At 48.8% G+C, this 15,023-nt stretch overlaps 6 protein-coding genes across 6 annotated transcripts; 3 read left to right on the forward strand and 3 right to left on the reverse strand.

The window, feature by feature from the left end:
- Nucleotides 1-45: 45 nt before the first annotated feature.
- Nucleotides 46-809, reverse strand: FCA1_1 (Cytosine deaminase; the record flags this gene model as incomplete). The annotated part of the gene is made up of 5 exons (XM_031146631.1): nucleotides 46-97; nucleotides 152-322; nucleotides 400-494; nucleotides 571-657; nucleotides 720-809. Coding segments are annotated over 5 exons (495 nt in total), but the record flags the coding sequence as incomplete, so codon positions are not given.
- Nucleotides 810-1,945: 1,136 nt separating this feature from the next.
- Nucleotides 1,946-3,374, forward strand: mas5 (Mitochondrial protein import protein; the record flags this gene model as incomplete). The annotated part of the gene is made up of 4 exons (XM_031146632.1): nucleotides 1,946-1,981; nucleotides 2,032-2,101; nucleotides 2,158-3,006; nucleotides 3,058-3,374. The coding sequence occupies 4 exons, from the start codon at nucleotides 1,946-1,948 to the stop codon at nucleotides 3,372-3,374; spliced, it is 1,272 nt and encodes a 423-aa protein (XP_031007738.1).
- Nucleotides 3,375-3,925: 551 nt separating this feature from the next.
- On the forward strand, nucleotides 3,926-6,700 carry bik5_1 (Bikaverin cluster transcription factor; the record flags this gene model as incomplete). The annotated part of the gene is made up of 4 exons (XM_031146633.1): nucleotides 3,926-4,540; nucleotides 4,713-4,772; nucleotides 4,816-5,382; nucleotides 5,435-6,700. 4 exons carry the CDS (start codon nucleotides 3,926-3,928, stop codon nucleotides 6,698-6,700), a joined length of 2,508 nt encoding a protein of 835 aa, XP_031007739.1.
- Nucleotides 6,701-7,172: 472 nt separating this feature from the next.
- pup1 (putative proteasome subunit beta type-2) lies at nucleotides 7,173-8,109 on the reverse strand (the record flags this gene model as incomplete). Its single annotated transcript, XM_031146634.1, has 2 exons — nucleotides 7,173-7,874; nucleotides 7,984-8,109. The coding sequence occupies 2 exons, from the start codon at nucleotides 8,107-8,109 to the stop codon at nucleotides 7,173-7,175; spliced, it is 828 nt and encodes a 275-aa protein (XP_031007736.1).
- A 488-nt stretch (nucleotides 8,110-8,597) lies between these two features.
- Nucleotides 8,598-13,302, forward strand: NUP159 (Nucleoporin; the record flags this gene model as incomplete). Its single annotated transcript, XM_031146635.1, has 3 exons — nucleotides 8,598-8,696; nucleotides 8,746-9,421; nucleotides 9,476-13,302. 3 exons carry the CDS (start codon nucleotides 8,598-8,600, stop codon nucleotides 13,300-13,302), a joined length of 4,602 nt encoding a protein of 1,533 aa, XP_031007737.1.
- A 594-nt stretch (nucleotides 13,303-13,896) lies between these two features.
- LHYA1_G001656 (uncharacterized protein) lies at nucleotides 13,897-14,392 on the reverse strand (the record flags this gene model as incomplete). Its single annotated transcript, XM_031146636.1, has 2 exons — nucleotides 13,897-14,185; nucleotides 14,274-14,392. The coding sequence occupies 2 exons, from the start codon at nucleotides 14,390-14,392 to the stop codon at nucleotides 13,897-13,899; spliced, it is 408 nt and encodes a 135-aa protein (XP_031007734.1).
- Between the last annotated feature and the right edge of the window lie 631 nt (nucleotides 14,393-15,023).

Here is a 15,023-nt window from a genome sequence, read left to right on the forward strand (position 1 = left end):
TATCATGAACTGTTCATAGATGATGAAACATAAAAGCATGTCAAATTATTTGACCTCCTTCGAATAAACCCTCTCCTCTTCCCCAATATCCTCATTCCTATCCCCAATTAGCATCCATCCATTCCCGCAAATCTAAGCGGAATCAACTTACCAAACCTCCGGCTTCTCCTTGATAAACCTCTCCATCAACTCCCTACACTCTGCATTCTCCAAAACCACAACCTCCACCCCCCTTTGCTTCAAGTACGCTTCTCCCCCCAAAAACGTCTTATTTTCTCCTATTACGACCCGTGAGATGCCGTATAGGATACAAGCACCGGTACTGTTCGTTGCATTGTATTGTAAGCATGTGCGTGTAGTAGGGAATGAATGCTAATGGGCTGGGGCGTGATAACGAACCACATATCGCATGGCGAGAGAGTCGTGTACATTGTCGCGCCTTTGTAGGCCGATGCTGGCAGGCGCCCTGAGTTTTCTAGAGCTGCGGTTTCGCCCTGTTCGTGCTCATTCCATGTTAATTAAGGGGAGAGATAGGTAGGGGAGGTGAGGTAATATTAAGGGAGTGCTCACGTGGTGGATGGCGGAGCCTTTTTGGACTCGCATGTTATGGCCTCGCCCTAGAAGTTTTCCATCTTTTGATACTAGAGCTGCTCCGATCTTTGGTATGAATGAATGTCAGGGTCTGAAGTGTATTGTGTTATGGGTTTGGGGTGTTTTACGGGAACTCCGCCTTCTTTGTATCCGATCTTTGCTTCCTCGACAGCGATGGCGAAGCCTTCTTGGTTGTTCATTATGCAAAGAATCCTTAGCTAGTGAGTGTAATTGTATGAGAAAGATTGACACTCGTACAAGTAGGATTACGTTTGATGGCGGGAATATGTAACCTCTGGTGAGTATTTGGTTGTATTTGGATACTTCACTTCTAGGCTTTCCAGGTAGGGAAGAATTGAACTAAGGAAATATATTTGAAAAGATGCAAAGAATGAGTGTCGAATTATGTATACGAACTAGGATCTTCTAGCTTTTCATCTCTTCATATTCCACTCTATTACTGCCCCTCCCGTGGAAAAGAAAAGTAGTGTGTCATGATATCTAGAGATCCATCCTATCGATAAGAGCCACTCACCTTGGGTAAGAGATGGAGAGGAATCATGATTGGATAGATAGCCGGGGAAGCAGGGGTTTCCCCCTCCGTGCATAGGTCTAAATTCGGACGCAAAAAGAGGGTTACCGAGTTACCAAAGTCCATAATCTATTTGGCTATATTATTCTGTAAAAAATGAAGACTTTGATATCTGAAATGCAATAACAACAAGAATATATGCCACTTTCTATAGAAATCTTCTACGTGATTATATTATTTGATTATTTACTGTTGCCATCTTTGCATGAAGCTGGAGGCGAATTGCCTGAAGCGGATTGGTGATAAATTCTAAAAGATTCCATGGACGTCGGCTATAATAATTCCGCCTTCTCTTGAGATTCATTCACGAAGGTCAGCGTAAAACTTCTTGATTGTATTCTCGACATATATCCTCTCTCCCTTCCGATTACAGTCATCCTTTGATTGACTGAGCAGCCATCTGGACTTACAGCCATTACCTAATTCCAAGCGATACTGCCGACGTTGAAGATATTCTTGCGACCCCAAGCAAGGCCCCAGCCTCAGCCTTAGTCGTAGGTCAGCCAGCCCTTTTCGTTGCCTTTCTCGCAAACACCCCTCCTGCCAGCCTTCCTACAAGGCAAGACGTGGTTGCAAATTTCTACAGATTTCGGGATCGGAATCACAACTTTTTTCTCGCGCTAACATTGGTAATAAAGACGGCTTACACGCTTTTTCATATCACCCCTTCCCAGAAGACTCGGAAAACAAGCATCTCGGAGTCCGAAAAGCAGACGGAAACTTCTCTACACAACATCCTCCGTCAACACTTAAGCCGACAACATGGCTAAGGAGTCTAAATTCTACGATATTCTTGGTGTAAGCTGTTCCTTCTTATTACAGGAGAATACCGACTGACGACTCTACAGGTTGCAGCAACCGCCACAGAAGCCGAATTAAAGAAAGCTTACAAGATCGGAGCTCTAAAGCATCATCCTGGTACGCCCTGAGATCCAATATACTCTTCAGCGACATGAGCTGACATCCATATCTAGACAAGAATGCACACAATCCAGATGCCTCCGACAAATTCAAGGACCTGTCGCATGCGTACGAGGTTCTTTCTGATCCCCAGAAGCGACAAATCTACGACCAATATGGCGAGGAGGGCTTAGAAGGCGGTGGTGGGGCAGGTGGAATGAACGCCGAGGACCTGTTCTCTCAATTCTTTGGTGGCGGATCCGCATTCGGAGGTGGCGGCGGTGGTGGTGGATTTGGAGGCATGTTTGGTGGTGGTGGCATGCAAAGCCGCGGACCACCAAAAGCCCGAACGATTCACCACGTACACAAAGTCTCCCTCGAGGATATCTACCGCGGAAAGGTCTCCAAGCTCGCCCTCCAAAAATCAGTCATCTGTTCGTCATGTAAAGGACGGGGTGGCAAAGAGGGCGCGGTTAAGAAATGTGCCGGTTGTGATGGCCAGGGCATGAAGACCATGATGCGCCAGATGGGCCCTATGATCCAACGCTTTCAGACTGTCTGCCCCGACTGCAATGGAGAAGGTGAAACTATACGCGAGAAAGACAAGTGCAAGGTCTGCTCTGGAAAGAAAACAATTGTCGAGCGAAAGGTACTACACGTTCACGTAGATAGGGGTGTCCGAACAGGGCACAAGATTGAGTTCCGAGGCGAGGGGGACCAAACTCCTGGAGTTCAGCCTGGTGATGTTGTTTTCGAAATCGAGCAAAAGCCACACCCCAGGTTCCAGCGCAAGGATGACGACCTTTTCTACCACGCAGAAATCGACTTGGTCACCGCTCTTGCGGGTGGCACAATCTTTGTTGAGCATTTGGATGACAGATGGCTCAGCATCGAAATTATGCCTGGAGAGGTTATCAGCCCAGGTAGGTCTTGTATGGTAGCACTTTGATGATCCTCAACTAACAAGCTTGTAGGTACTCTGAAGATGGTTCGTGGCCAGGGAATGCCTTCGTACCGTCACCACGATTTTGGTAACCTCTTTGTCCAATTCGATGTCAAATTCCCCGAGAAGAATTTCGCGGCCGATCCTGCAGCGTTCGAAGCCTTGAAGAGTATCCTTCCTCCTTCAAAGACCATTGTTACCCCACCAGCGGATACAATGACCGAAACAGTTGACTTCGAGGATGTTGATCCCAGCCAGCAAGCACGTGCTCAAGGCGCAACAGGAATGGATGATGAAGATGAAGATGGACACCCTGGTGGAGAACGAGTCCAATGTGCCTCGCAATAAACTATAGATCTGGCTGCCAATGAGAAGTCTTCATTTCATGGGAATTTCTTTAGCATTTGCATTTGGATGGAGTGTCTGCAGGTGTTGTAAGCTTTGACGTGCATATGACCTGACGAGGGGGCTCGGGGCAAGTAATGAACGGTGCAAGTTCCGTTCCGGACCTTCGGGCCTTCGCGAACAATTCTCATGGCAGACATGGCCTTTGCACTTCTCGGGCCTTTCGTTTTCCTGGTAATATTGGTGAGAGCTTTCTTTGGGGCGTTTAGAGGGATACCTACTTAGATAGCATCAGAAAGATATTCTAAACTAAGAAAATCGGCGATTCTGCCTGTGATATAACCCCGATTACTAAACATGATACATTCCACTGGTGACTCAGTACAGTCCCTATATGAAGTAGATATCCAATAATGCCGTTTTAGCGGAGATATTGCACTTACGTACACAGCCCCCATCGTGGCGGCACAGTATTTCGGATTTGCTACGCATCGCTCGCATCGCGTCTCATCTCATCGGAATATTTATGAGCTCCCCACTCACAGGTCGCAAATATGGATTACTTCAACAACGTCCCCAATCAAAGCAAGCCACCAGAAGAACGACAGCCCTCATCCCCACCATCCGGTACCTCACCATACAATAATGTCTCCAGCTCTACTTCTCCGCCCGCAGCTCCCACCTCAAGCATGGGACCCTCAAGCTCCCCAGCTCCCCGCATCAGAAGGCGCAACCGCATGATAACAAGTTGCCTAGAATGCCGTCGTCGCAAACTTAAATGCAATAAATCGCATCCGTGCACCAACTGTGTGAAGTTCAACCGAGACTGTATGTTTCTGGCCCCGGCTCTGGATCAAGCCAGCCAGCTCAAACTCACGGAGATTAAAGAGAAAGTCGGGTCTCTAGAGCGATTGCTCGAGCGCGATGTGGCGAAGAATGCTCAGGCCCAGGCTCAGACTCATGATAGAGCGTTGCCGGATGATGCTGATGATGATCTGCCGGCGAATGAAGATGAAAAGGATTTGGAACCTACGCCATTGGCAGTTCCGGATGCTGCGTATGGCGAGGATGGGGATGATGATGAGTTGCTGGATCTGGGGATCCAGATGGGGAGGATGAGAATTACGGAGCGGATTGGGGGGTTCTTTAGGCCGAAAATTGCTGAAGAGGTTTGTTTGACCTTTTGTACTGTGTTGTGATTTGCATAAATGACCCGTAAGAGAAGTATCTCTTCTGGAATCGAAGGAGGATGAAGCAATTATTACTTGCTATATGAAACCCATGACACCAAGGGACTCCTAAGAACGCTCAAACCCTCGATATTCCTTTTCCATCCATAAGACTTTGGAGGAAGAGAACATGGCTAGTCCCATGTTGCCCTCGATGTTCAATCGGGATCGTGTATTTTGCTACACTTCATACCACTCTCGCAACATATTGTCAGCCCAAGAACAAGGCTAACCCATATTCCAAGCTTCAATATACCGTTGATAAGTCAATCGCATCTAGGAACAACGAGCAAGACACTGGGGATCCAGCCCCTCCTTTTATCGCAAACCCATTACCACCTGCTTCTGAATGGTTGAAGCCAGGCCCTTCTTACATTATGCCCTCATCTGGGTTCTTTTTTGGGAATACAAGCCATCAGGCTTCACTTATCGACTTCCTACCGTCGCGGCTGGCAGCAGATAGACTTATCAAGCAATACTTCACTTGCGTGCATACCATTGCACAGATTGTACATAGGCCAACTTTCGAGAGAGAATACGGTACCTTCTGGGATGAGGTTTCACTGGGAATCGAACCTCAGACCTCTGTACAAGCTATCATCTTCGCCGCTATGTTTTCGGGAGTCGTAAGTATGGATGAGTCTGTAATACTTAGGGATTTCGGTGTCTCAAAAGCTTCATTGATCGACAACTTCAAACTCGGTACAGAAACTGCTCTTGCACGGGCCAACTTTCTTAGAACTACAAAGATCGAAACTCTTCAAGCGTTCGTGATGTATCTTGTAAGTCTGCTTCCGGTAGAGACTCTCAATATCTTACTAACTTTGGGACAAGATTCCTCTTTGTAGAGCAGAGTTATCCAGAGCCCATTCTGTACTTCTAGGAGCTGCAATAAGGATGGCAGAGTGTATGGGACTTCACCGAGACGGATCGACTTATGGGATGAATCCTTTAGAAACACATGTTCGACGACTTATTTGGCATCAGCTTTGCTTTTTAGACATTAGAACATGCGAAGCACAAGGACCGCGGCCAACAATACGAAGAGATGAATACGATACTAAACTTCCCCTAAATGTTGACGATGCTGATCTTCATGCAACTGGCCTACCTCCAGCACCTGCAGATCGATGGACAGACGTCACTTTTTCTAAGATGCGTTTTGAGATATATGAAATGACAAGAACTATTTGGGTGGACAGACCGAGGATAGAGCGCCGTAAAATAAGTCTCACTGCGGTGCTTAGCAAGATCGAGACATTCAAAAGCAACATGGCTGCCAAATACGACCACATGATGGATGACAGGATACCAGTGCAGAAGTGCGCAAAGCACATTAAGGCCTCGCTTCTATCCCGACTATATATCATGGTCCTCCATCGATACCACAACTCAGTTGTCTCGCCCATGCCCGATCGACTCCGGAACATCATGCTTATGACCGGAACGACACATCTCGAAGTATCCATAGCATTAGAAACGCTACCTGAGCTTAGAAACTGGAAATGGTATCTAGGCGCTATGCAACAGTACCACGCGGCTTTCCTACTTCTCATGGAGGTCTACGCATACCCGAAACGCAAAGAAGCCGATCGGATATGGGCGTGTCTGGACTACATCTTCGAATGCGACCCCAACGAGAATCGCCACACAAAAGGCCTTCGAGTCCTCTCGGAACTGCAGCAAAAGACAGCTATCTACCAAAGTATGCGAGGCATGCGAGCGCCCGTGCAAATGAACAAGCATTTGGGGATGCGATCGCGCGTGCAAAGCGATTCGCCGCAAACTGCGGAAAAGGGGTTAGTATACGGCGTATCCCGGAGTGCCAGTGAAGAGAGCGAGGCAGCTCAGAGAATACAACAAGTGCCCGTTTCTGGTGGGGGATCTATATCTATTGGCAGGGCGCCGGTGCCGGATGTGGTGTTTGCGGGCGTGTCGAATGGAGAGTCGTTGTGGGCGCTTCCGACGCAGAGGAGTCCGGAGGGTAGTGATACGCTGAGCAATCCGGGACAGGAACCTATTACGCCGCTGATGACCGACGCGGGGACCGATGATTTGATGGCCGATATTGATTGGGGTGAGTACTATGCTTGGGACTAGAGTGTGTTGTGTCCGGATGCTGACTGTTTGATCTAGATGCTTTTGATGCGCTGTTCCCTGAGAATGGGCAGCCTGTTATAACGGGTCCAAATTTCTACTTCCCTAACCGTTTCCCCAGTGTTGGTACATCTGGGACATTTTGAGAGATTGTATGTGATGAAGAGGAGTTTGCATTGGGTAGAATACAATTGGTGTCGTAATCTAGGAGTAATGGCTTATGAAAGGCAAGGTGGGGGGGGGGGGGGGGCGGGGCATTGGCTCAGGGACATGTTTTGATACGCAATGTTACAATATCTGTGTTCGACCCACATCACCTCACTAATTAAAATTTCAAGAAGCCATATCGCTTGCAATGCTCGAAATAGTTTATGTCTCATAAGCTACTGGTGTACACAGAAACTTAAGCGCCATCCCAATGAACCCGAAATGGTAATACACTCAAGATGCCCTCAGCACCTCCTTTCTTCAAAATCTAAACGTCCAAATCCATCTTCTCTCCCAACGCCGTCTCTCCACCCTCAAGCTCATGCACAGTTACATATTTGCTAATCTCCTCCCTTGTAATCACCTTCTCGTTCAACACCGCAGTCGTACCCCTCTTGAATACATAGCTCTTCTGTTTCTTGCTCCGCTCATTTGGCTTAACATATCCTCTCTTCAACGTCGTCTTATCCTTTGTAATGACCGCCACATCGACATTCGAACCAGAGCCCAAATCGTTGAAGATACCAGCCTGAATTGCATTCGACGCCAGCGTGACAGCCTCCTCCTCCGTCATCTTGCTCTTCCACTGCGTCTCGAACACCGACATAGCCGCGAGGGAACCGCTGCCCATAGTGACATACGGGAGTTTATCCGTGCTACCGTGTGCGTGGACCGTGAAGAGACCAACACCAGTAGGATCAACACCTGCTACGACGAGGTATGCGCCAATGTGGCCCTGGTATCTGAAAAGGTGCTGCTTGAGCATAGTCATGCAGGTGACGACGCGGGGCTTGCGGCCCGTGGAGAGCGAGTGCAGCTCGAGTTGCGAGGAGATGAGCGCGGTTGTGAATTCAGTGTCTGCGGCGGTTCCTGCTCCTGCGCACCAGATCTGAGGGGCGATGTAGTGTAGCTTTTCACAGTTCTTGTCTGCTACTATAGGACCACTTGTTGCTCTGGTATCTGCGGCGATCTGCGAAGAACGTAATTAGCTATGTGGTTACGGGGTGGAAGCTTCAAAGGGCAGGGAGTGGTAGCTTGTTCACAAGGCTGCCGTGTAGAGCTCTAAAGATGGCACGTACAACTACACCTCCATCAAATATACATCCCACAATCGTCGTTCCGGTACTCGTCGCCTTTGGCAAGGGCACACCTCTTGCGTGTAACGCCGCATTGCGGGTATGGTTTGTAAAGTCGAATCCCGGCATGTTGACAACTAGAGCTTAGGGAGCCCCGTTCTGGATCGGTGTCGTGAAATAGAAACAGGCAAAATTCGAGATAGTAGGTTCGGCTGGTCGAGAGAAATTCGTGAAGGGTCGTTGATGAGTTTAGTTGTCTGGGTAGCTCGTCTCTCGTTAGGTAGGAAGACGTTACGAAGCTGAGCTTTGCCTGGAGCTTCAGGTCAAACGCGTCGTCCACGTGATGTAACCGCCAAATTATCGCGAGAGCTTCAAGGTAACCTCGAAATAAAGCATCATTCCTTGTAAATTTAATTTCTAAGTATTCACTTTTCTACAAACTTTAGGCAGCCTTGCTATCGACACAGGAGGATTCACCGGCCAAACAGAGGCCTCAGAAATCGCACCTTCCTCTGCTTTTGAAGCTCCGTCCTAAGACTCGACATCAACACTCGATGCGCGGGAGAATTTCATGAACTACCTAACAAACCCGCGAGGACGGAGACTTTGCGACAGTCATGGCATTTAGCTTCGGAAACCCGTCTATGGGTAGTCCTGCAGGAGGAGCAAGTGGAGGAGTGCAGAATGGCCAGGACCTGGAGGCAATACAAACAGAGGTATACTACCTACTCTCTTTATAAACAATATATGCTAACTCGACATGAGGCACTCGGATTTCTAGCTCTTGCAGGAGATGCAAAAGTACAACTGCTTCCTACGCCATGGCCTATCGATCAACTTCCTCCTCCAACTGCATCTCTCATGAGCATAGCTTCACGGCGGGGACTTATTGCTGCAGCGGGACCAGACGCAGTTATATTGGCGAGGACGAAATCGGTGCGGAAAGCTTTCGAGAGCAATGAGGCAGGGAATAATAACTTGAAGCCTTTCCGGCCGGAGTTGACCATGCCGATGCAGATGAGAGTCTCACAACTTACATTCTCCATCGACGAATCATACCTGGTGTTGTCTGCAGAGAATGGAGGAGGGTTGGCCGTATATGATGTCGATGCTCTTCTTAATGGCTCTACCAACTCGGCGTTTGAGTTATCTACCAATGGACAGTCTTTGAGAGCATTGACTCCAAATCCTACACAGGGCGAGCTCCTTGCGGTTGTGACTGTCGATGGAAACTTGATGATGGCCAATTTGAAGGAACGAAGCTTTGTCACAGGACCGAATGGGCAAATTTTGAAGGATGGTGTCAGTTGTGTCTCATGGAGTACAAAAGGCAAGCAATTAGTGGCTGGGCTTGGGAACGGTACTGCATATCAGATGACACCTGCTGGAGAAGGCAAAGGAGATATCCCAAAACCCCCAAACGTAGCTAATGGCAACCATAGTAAGTAACTCAGAGTCTAATATCCAATGTAAGGCCGTATGCTAACTTTGATAGTGTCATCTATCACCTGGCTTGAAAACCACGTCTTCCTCATGGTACATACACCTACACAGTTTGGCAATGACCAGGCACCGCTGTCAGACTTTCACCTCGTCACCCGACAACCACCATCCAGTTTTATGTTTCAGAAGATTGAAGATCCAGCCGGACCCTATGGTATGAACCGGTCACCACCGCATCACTTCCTCCTTCGACTGAAGGACTTCCCGCCGAATCTCCAGGATGTAATCTTTGTCACGTCATCCGCAGCCATGGATGTTGGGCTTTTCACTAGATCCAAGAATCCATTGACCAACACCAAACCCGCAGACAAGATATCTGGTGTTTTCACGATGACTGAATTCTCTGACGACTCAAAACGAGCTCAGCTTCCAGTATCTAGTTCCATGGGCGGCGATACCGCTGCGATCGGGCTTGCTCTTGATCTATCTAGCGATGAAAAGGTCTTCAAGCCTATTCCAGGTGATGACGAGATAAACGAGTCATCCGCGCCTTTGCCTGCTCTTATGCTTTTGAATCACGAGGGAGCTCTTGCTTCCTGGTGGTTCGTCTATACCGATTCGATTCGCCAGGGTACAGCTTATCCTGGACTCATTGCAGCTAGACGTGATGCGCAAACAATACAACCGGCTCCAGCTGCAGTACCAGCTCAGACGCCTTCGAGCTTTGGCGGAGCAGGTTTCCATAACACGTCTTCTGCTGGGACTGGATTTTCAACCATGAAACCAGCCACGACTCCTGCGTTCGGTGCGCCTGCAACTGGAGCGTTTGGGGCTCCTTCGGGTCTAGGTCAGAAGGCATCGCCCTGGAGTACCCCAGCAGCTTCACAGGCACCTCAAACTAGTATTGGAACGCCCTCATTTGGCTCAGCCTCCACAATGGGCGGAGGAACTGCATTCAACAAGCCAGCTTTTGGCACAACAAGCAGCCCGGCTTTTGGCACTTCAGGCATGTCAGGCATGCCTGGAAGACCGTCTGTATGGGGATCCGGGGGGTCCACAGCTCCTCAGGCAGCTTTTGGTCAAGCAAGTAGTCTAGCGAAACCTGCCACACCTTTCGGTTCATCTGCAAGTACTGGTACTTTAGCACCTACAACTGGGGGCTTTTCCGCGTTCGCGTCAAATGGTGGATTTGCTGCAGCAGCACAGAAGACTGGCGAAAGTGTTTTTGGCAAACCTGCTTCCGGCACCTTTGGCTCTCCAAGTACTTCTGCTGCTGCCGGAAGCGTTTTTGGCAAACCTGCTCCCAGCACCTTTGGTGCTCCCACTCCTGCTCCAACCAATAGTGTATTTGGTTCATCAAGTCAGAACGATAGCAAGGCGACTCAAGGCACTTTTAGTTCGGGTACCACCAGTAATCAGACTACTCCTGGCATATTTGGTGGTGGCGGTCAAACTACCGGAAAGCCTTTTGGCAATGGTTTTAATCTCGTTCCGTCATTCAAAGCCGACACTTCTACCAAGAACGGTGCACAAGAAACAGATGAGCCCAAAAGCTCTTTCTTCGGAGGCGGGTTTTCTAGTGCACTTGGAGATGCGGGCAAAAAGCCAGGTGCAGAAGTTCCAGTATCAAAGGAGACGAACATGGATTCAGATGATGTAGCCAAGCCAGAAGAATCTACAAAAGACTCGACAACTCCTTCTACAACCCCAGCTCCGGCCAAATTTCAGCAATTCTCAACAACTCCCTCGAGCCTCTTCGGAAGCACGTCCACACAGGCTCCACAACTTACAACTAAGCCTGCCACAGCTGGGTTTGGCTTTGGGCAACCGGCAGGTGACAGGCCTTCAGGTCTTAACTTTTCTAACTTGGCCAATGTTTCAGCACTTACTCCCAAGACACCGATCACGAGTGAACCAGACGCTCCCGTTACAATATCGGAGACCCCGGCGACGCCTAAAGTCAAGACGGAACCGGAGTCAAGTGGACATGGAGGTATTAGTTCTAATATCCCAGAGGCTCCGTTACCGCCTGAATCAACAAGTAAGACCAGTTATGCCGCAGGAGAATCGTCCGAATCTTCATTCTCTTCTATAGAAACTGACTATCCAACTCCTTCAGGTTCTACTGCAAAGCCGGCACCGAAAGTTGACCCAGCTCCTCCAGCTCCTCCAGCTCAACCTGACCAAAACGCATTGAAGCCAATTCCAAAAAATCTCATCCCTCCCATGGATGTCCCAGGTGGCCCTGAGGATGATGGTGGCAGTTCGGATTTCGTCACTGAAGACGACGAAGATGATGATAGTGAAGAAGGCACCGAGGAAGGAAGTGGTGAAGATGTTGCGAAAGACTTGAGCCCTACCTCGGAGGCGAACCAGACTCCTGGATTCACACCACAAAGCTCTTTCAACATCTTAAAGAAAGAAAACAGCAGTAATCTTTTCCAGAAAGTCGAAAAGCCGGGCCAGCCAGCCCCACGGATCTTGTTTGGAGAAGGTGTTTCAGCACCATCACTACCGCCCCCAAAACCGAAACAACCTCTAAGCCCTCGATCGCCAAGTCCTGTTCGGCCTGGTGCAATCCCTTCGAGACTGGGTCTGGGACGACCAGACCCATCTCGGTCAGTCAGTGCCCCAAGTACGGCATCGCAATTATTGGGGCAGAGACCAGGTAGTAGACCCGCCAATAATATTCAGAATACATATGCCTTGGCCATGGAGCAAAGTAAGGCCGACGAGAAACGTCGCGAAGAGGCTAGAGCTCGGAAGGAAGCAGAAGAGACCCGAGCTCTTGTGGATGAAGAGGATGATGACATGCAAAGATATCTCGCTGATGATCCCGAACTAACGAGAACATTGGTTGAATTCACTACCCATACTAACCATGCCAACCTAGCAGCTGTGGACAGCATTCCCGCCCAGGTTGAAGCTGTTTATCGGGATATCAACTCGATGATTGATACATTAGGCCTGAATGCCAAGCACCTCAGAGGTTTCATTCAAGCTCACACGGAGCAGTTCAAAGAAGCAGGTCGTCAGAGAGAAGATCTCGAGAATGAAGAAGATTGGGTTTTAGTCGAGATTGAGGACCTTAAATCGATGGTGGAGAAAAGACTTACAGAAGACCTGAACAGTGGTCGGGTAAAGGAAGTTGCAAGGAAATTGGAGACCTGCAGCGATCTTCAAAAGGATCTTATGAGACTCAGGGCAAAGCACGAGGATATCAAAAAGATTATCGACGCCCAGCGCGACCCAGGTCAGCTTGCACAAGCCCGTGCACAACCTTTAAGTGCCGAGCAGCAAGCTCAGCAAAATGATCTGCGACAGGTATACACCACGTTCCAGCTGCTCCTTGCAGAGGCCGAAGAAGGCCTAACTCTCCTCAAGACTAAGCTCGTATCACAAGCTACATCGAACGGCAGAGCTGGTGCAACTGCAGGTCCAACCGTTGAGGCCGTTATGCGGACCATTACCAAGATGACCAGCATGGCCGAGAAGAGAAGTGGCGATATCGATGTTCTCGAAGGCCAGATGCGGAAATTACGAGTCGGCTCTTCATTTAGTGCAAGTTCTCAAGAAGGCACGCCCTTCACGCCCCAGTCAAATCGACATTCTATGCGTAATGCAGGAGCCTCTACGTACAGCCTATTCCACACGCCTGAAAGAGAGACGTCACGCAACATGCGGGATTCCATCTTGTCCAACCCAGGCTCGTTTGGGATGAGTTCTCCTGCTCCCAGGAAGAAGCTTAGTGGGTATTCACCTGAGGAGAAGGCGCTTTTGAAGGCCAAGCTGGCGAGACGGAAGGGCGTGGTCGATAAATTAAGGAACGCGTTGCAGAAGGCGGGGTCAAATGTTAGGCTTATGGATGATGATCTGTAGGATATGAAAGCGTGGGCGTATGGGAATGAATTTGAAAATGGAAAAGCGTCATGATGATATTGGAGGGATGGCACGATTACGAAATATGTAGTAGTAGCTTAGTATTAGCATAGGGAAAGCGGATCTGGAATTGAGATGTATTTCCCGGACTTTTGAGTTGTCTTTTTAGAAAGGATTATTTTTGAGGCTGAGCCTTGCGATTTCATAGTGCCTGCCATCACTCCATGTTGGAATTACTTGCGTGATGCAAGTTAGGAAAGGACCTTTTGGCTGAGATACTGGTACCGCTGGAACGGTTGTAAGATCCCAAACAGAGCTTCTTAAATTCGCGCAGACAGCCCCTCTGCTATGAAGTCCAGTATTCTGTAATAGAGTTATAGTTAAAACGTAGGATCCTGAGGAAGCTTAAAAGTCCATGAATCTAATTCTTAATTTGTCACTTTCCAAGATATGCATTCGAACGTGTTTATTTATGGTACTCGCTTGGTACATACGGGCAATTGTACAAGCCTCTCAAGAGCTCACCACATCCCCCCTCTCTCTCCAAATATATACACCTCTCCCTTCCCTTCCTCTTCCTATCCCTCCTCCTCCCTACTGCGCACTCAACGTAAACGCCACATTGCCCGTCGACGCACCCCCCACACACGTACTACTAAACCCCCCCGTCGGACATGTCGCAGCCGCTGCACGCACACAGCCCTCCCAACGGCCCTTACTAACATTAATAGTCGCGCCCGCATCTACGGCCTTGAGCGTAAACAGCGCGGTTCCGCTCGATCCCGTGGTAGATGTTGGGGCACCACCGCATTTGACGATCGTGCCGGCTATGCCGCCGCAGATTCCTAGTTCGGCGACATTTTGGTCGTGCGCGACTATGGTGCTGTAAGGAGAGAGGTGTTAGAATTCCTGGAGTTGGGTTTGGGGTTTGGATGGCGTGGGGCATGTGGAGGGTAATGCAAGGGACTTACGCAGTGCCACCGGTGCATGTTGTTCCAGTGACGGCGCTTGGGTCTACAGTTGTTGAGGCGCGGATGCGGAGGATTTCGAAGTGGTCTTGTATGAAAGAGGGGGTGGTGTGGAAAGGCATTGCTGCAGCTGATGCCGCGAGCAGGAGAGTGATGAGGCTTGAAGTATACATGTCTATCTCGTATTGCTGTTTTTGGTCTCTTTTTTGAAAAAGTGCTTTTGTAACTGAGCTTTATTTAAAGAGAGAATAAATATGGTTAAATGGCGTAAAGCAGAACAGACGTCTAGTCTTTTAGAATTGAAGTAAAAGTAGAATTAAAGAATGACTAAATGACACCGATCACAGACCGTAAGTAGAGCAAGAGAAGATAGAAGTTTGGAAAGAGGGAAGAAAGATTGGACGGTGATATACATATGTAGCCGCCATTATGAATCGCACACTAGGACGTTTCTCCTTATTCATTTCTTCTCACGTGGCGATCATACAGCCGCATGCCCTTTAAGTCGTCTCCAGATTTCAATGCCGAGATCCTATTGATGGCTTCTGAAGTCTCCATGGGTCGTCGGAAAAATGACAGGGGTCAGTTGCACTTGACGCGGTTTGAAGTTCTGAAACAGGGTCAAAACTCTGCATCGGAGCAGGTCGAGACGAGACGAGAAGGTTACATTACCAAAAAAAAAGTCGCTTCACTTTTGATGATTTGCGATGACTCTCCGGTTGGCTATAGAAAGGGCGGCGGATCTGATATTTT

The sequence above is a fragment of the Lachnellula hyalina genome (genome assembly GCF_007821495.1).
Source record: "Lachnellula hyalina strain CBS 185.66 chromosome Unknown contig00024, whole genome shotgun sequence".
Taxonomy (NCBI): Eukaryota; Fungi; Ascomycota; class Leotiomycetes; order Helotiales; family Lachnaceae; genus Lachnellula; species Lachnellula hyalina.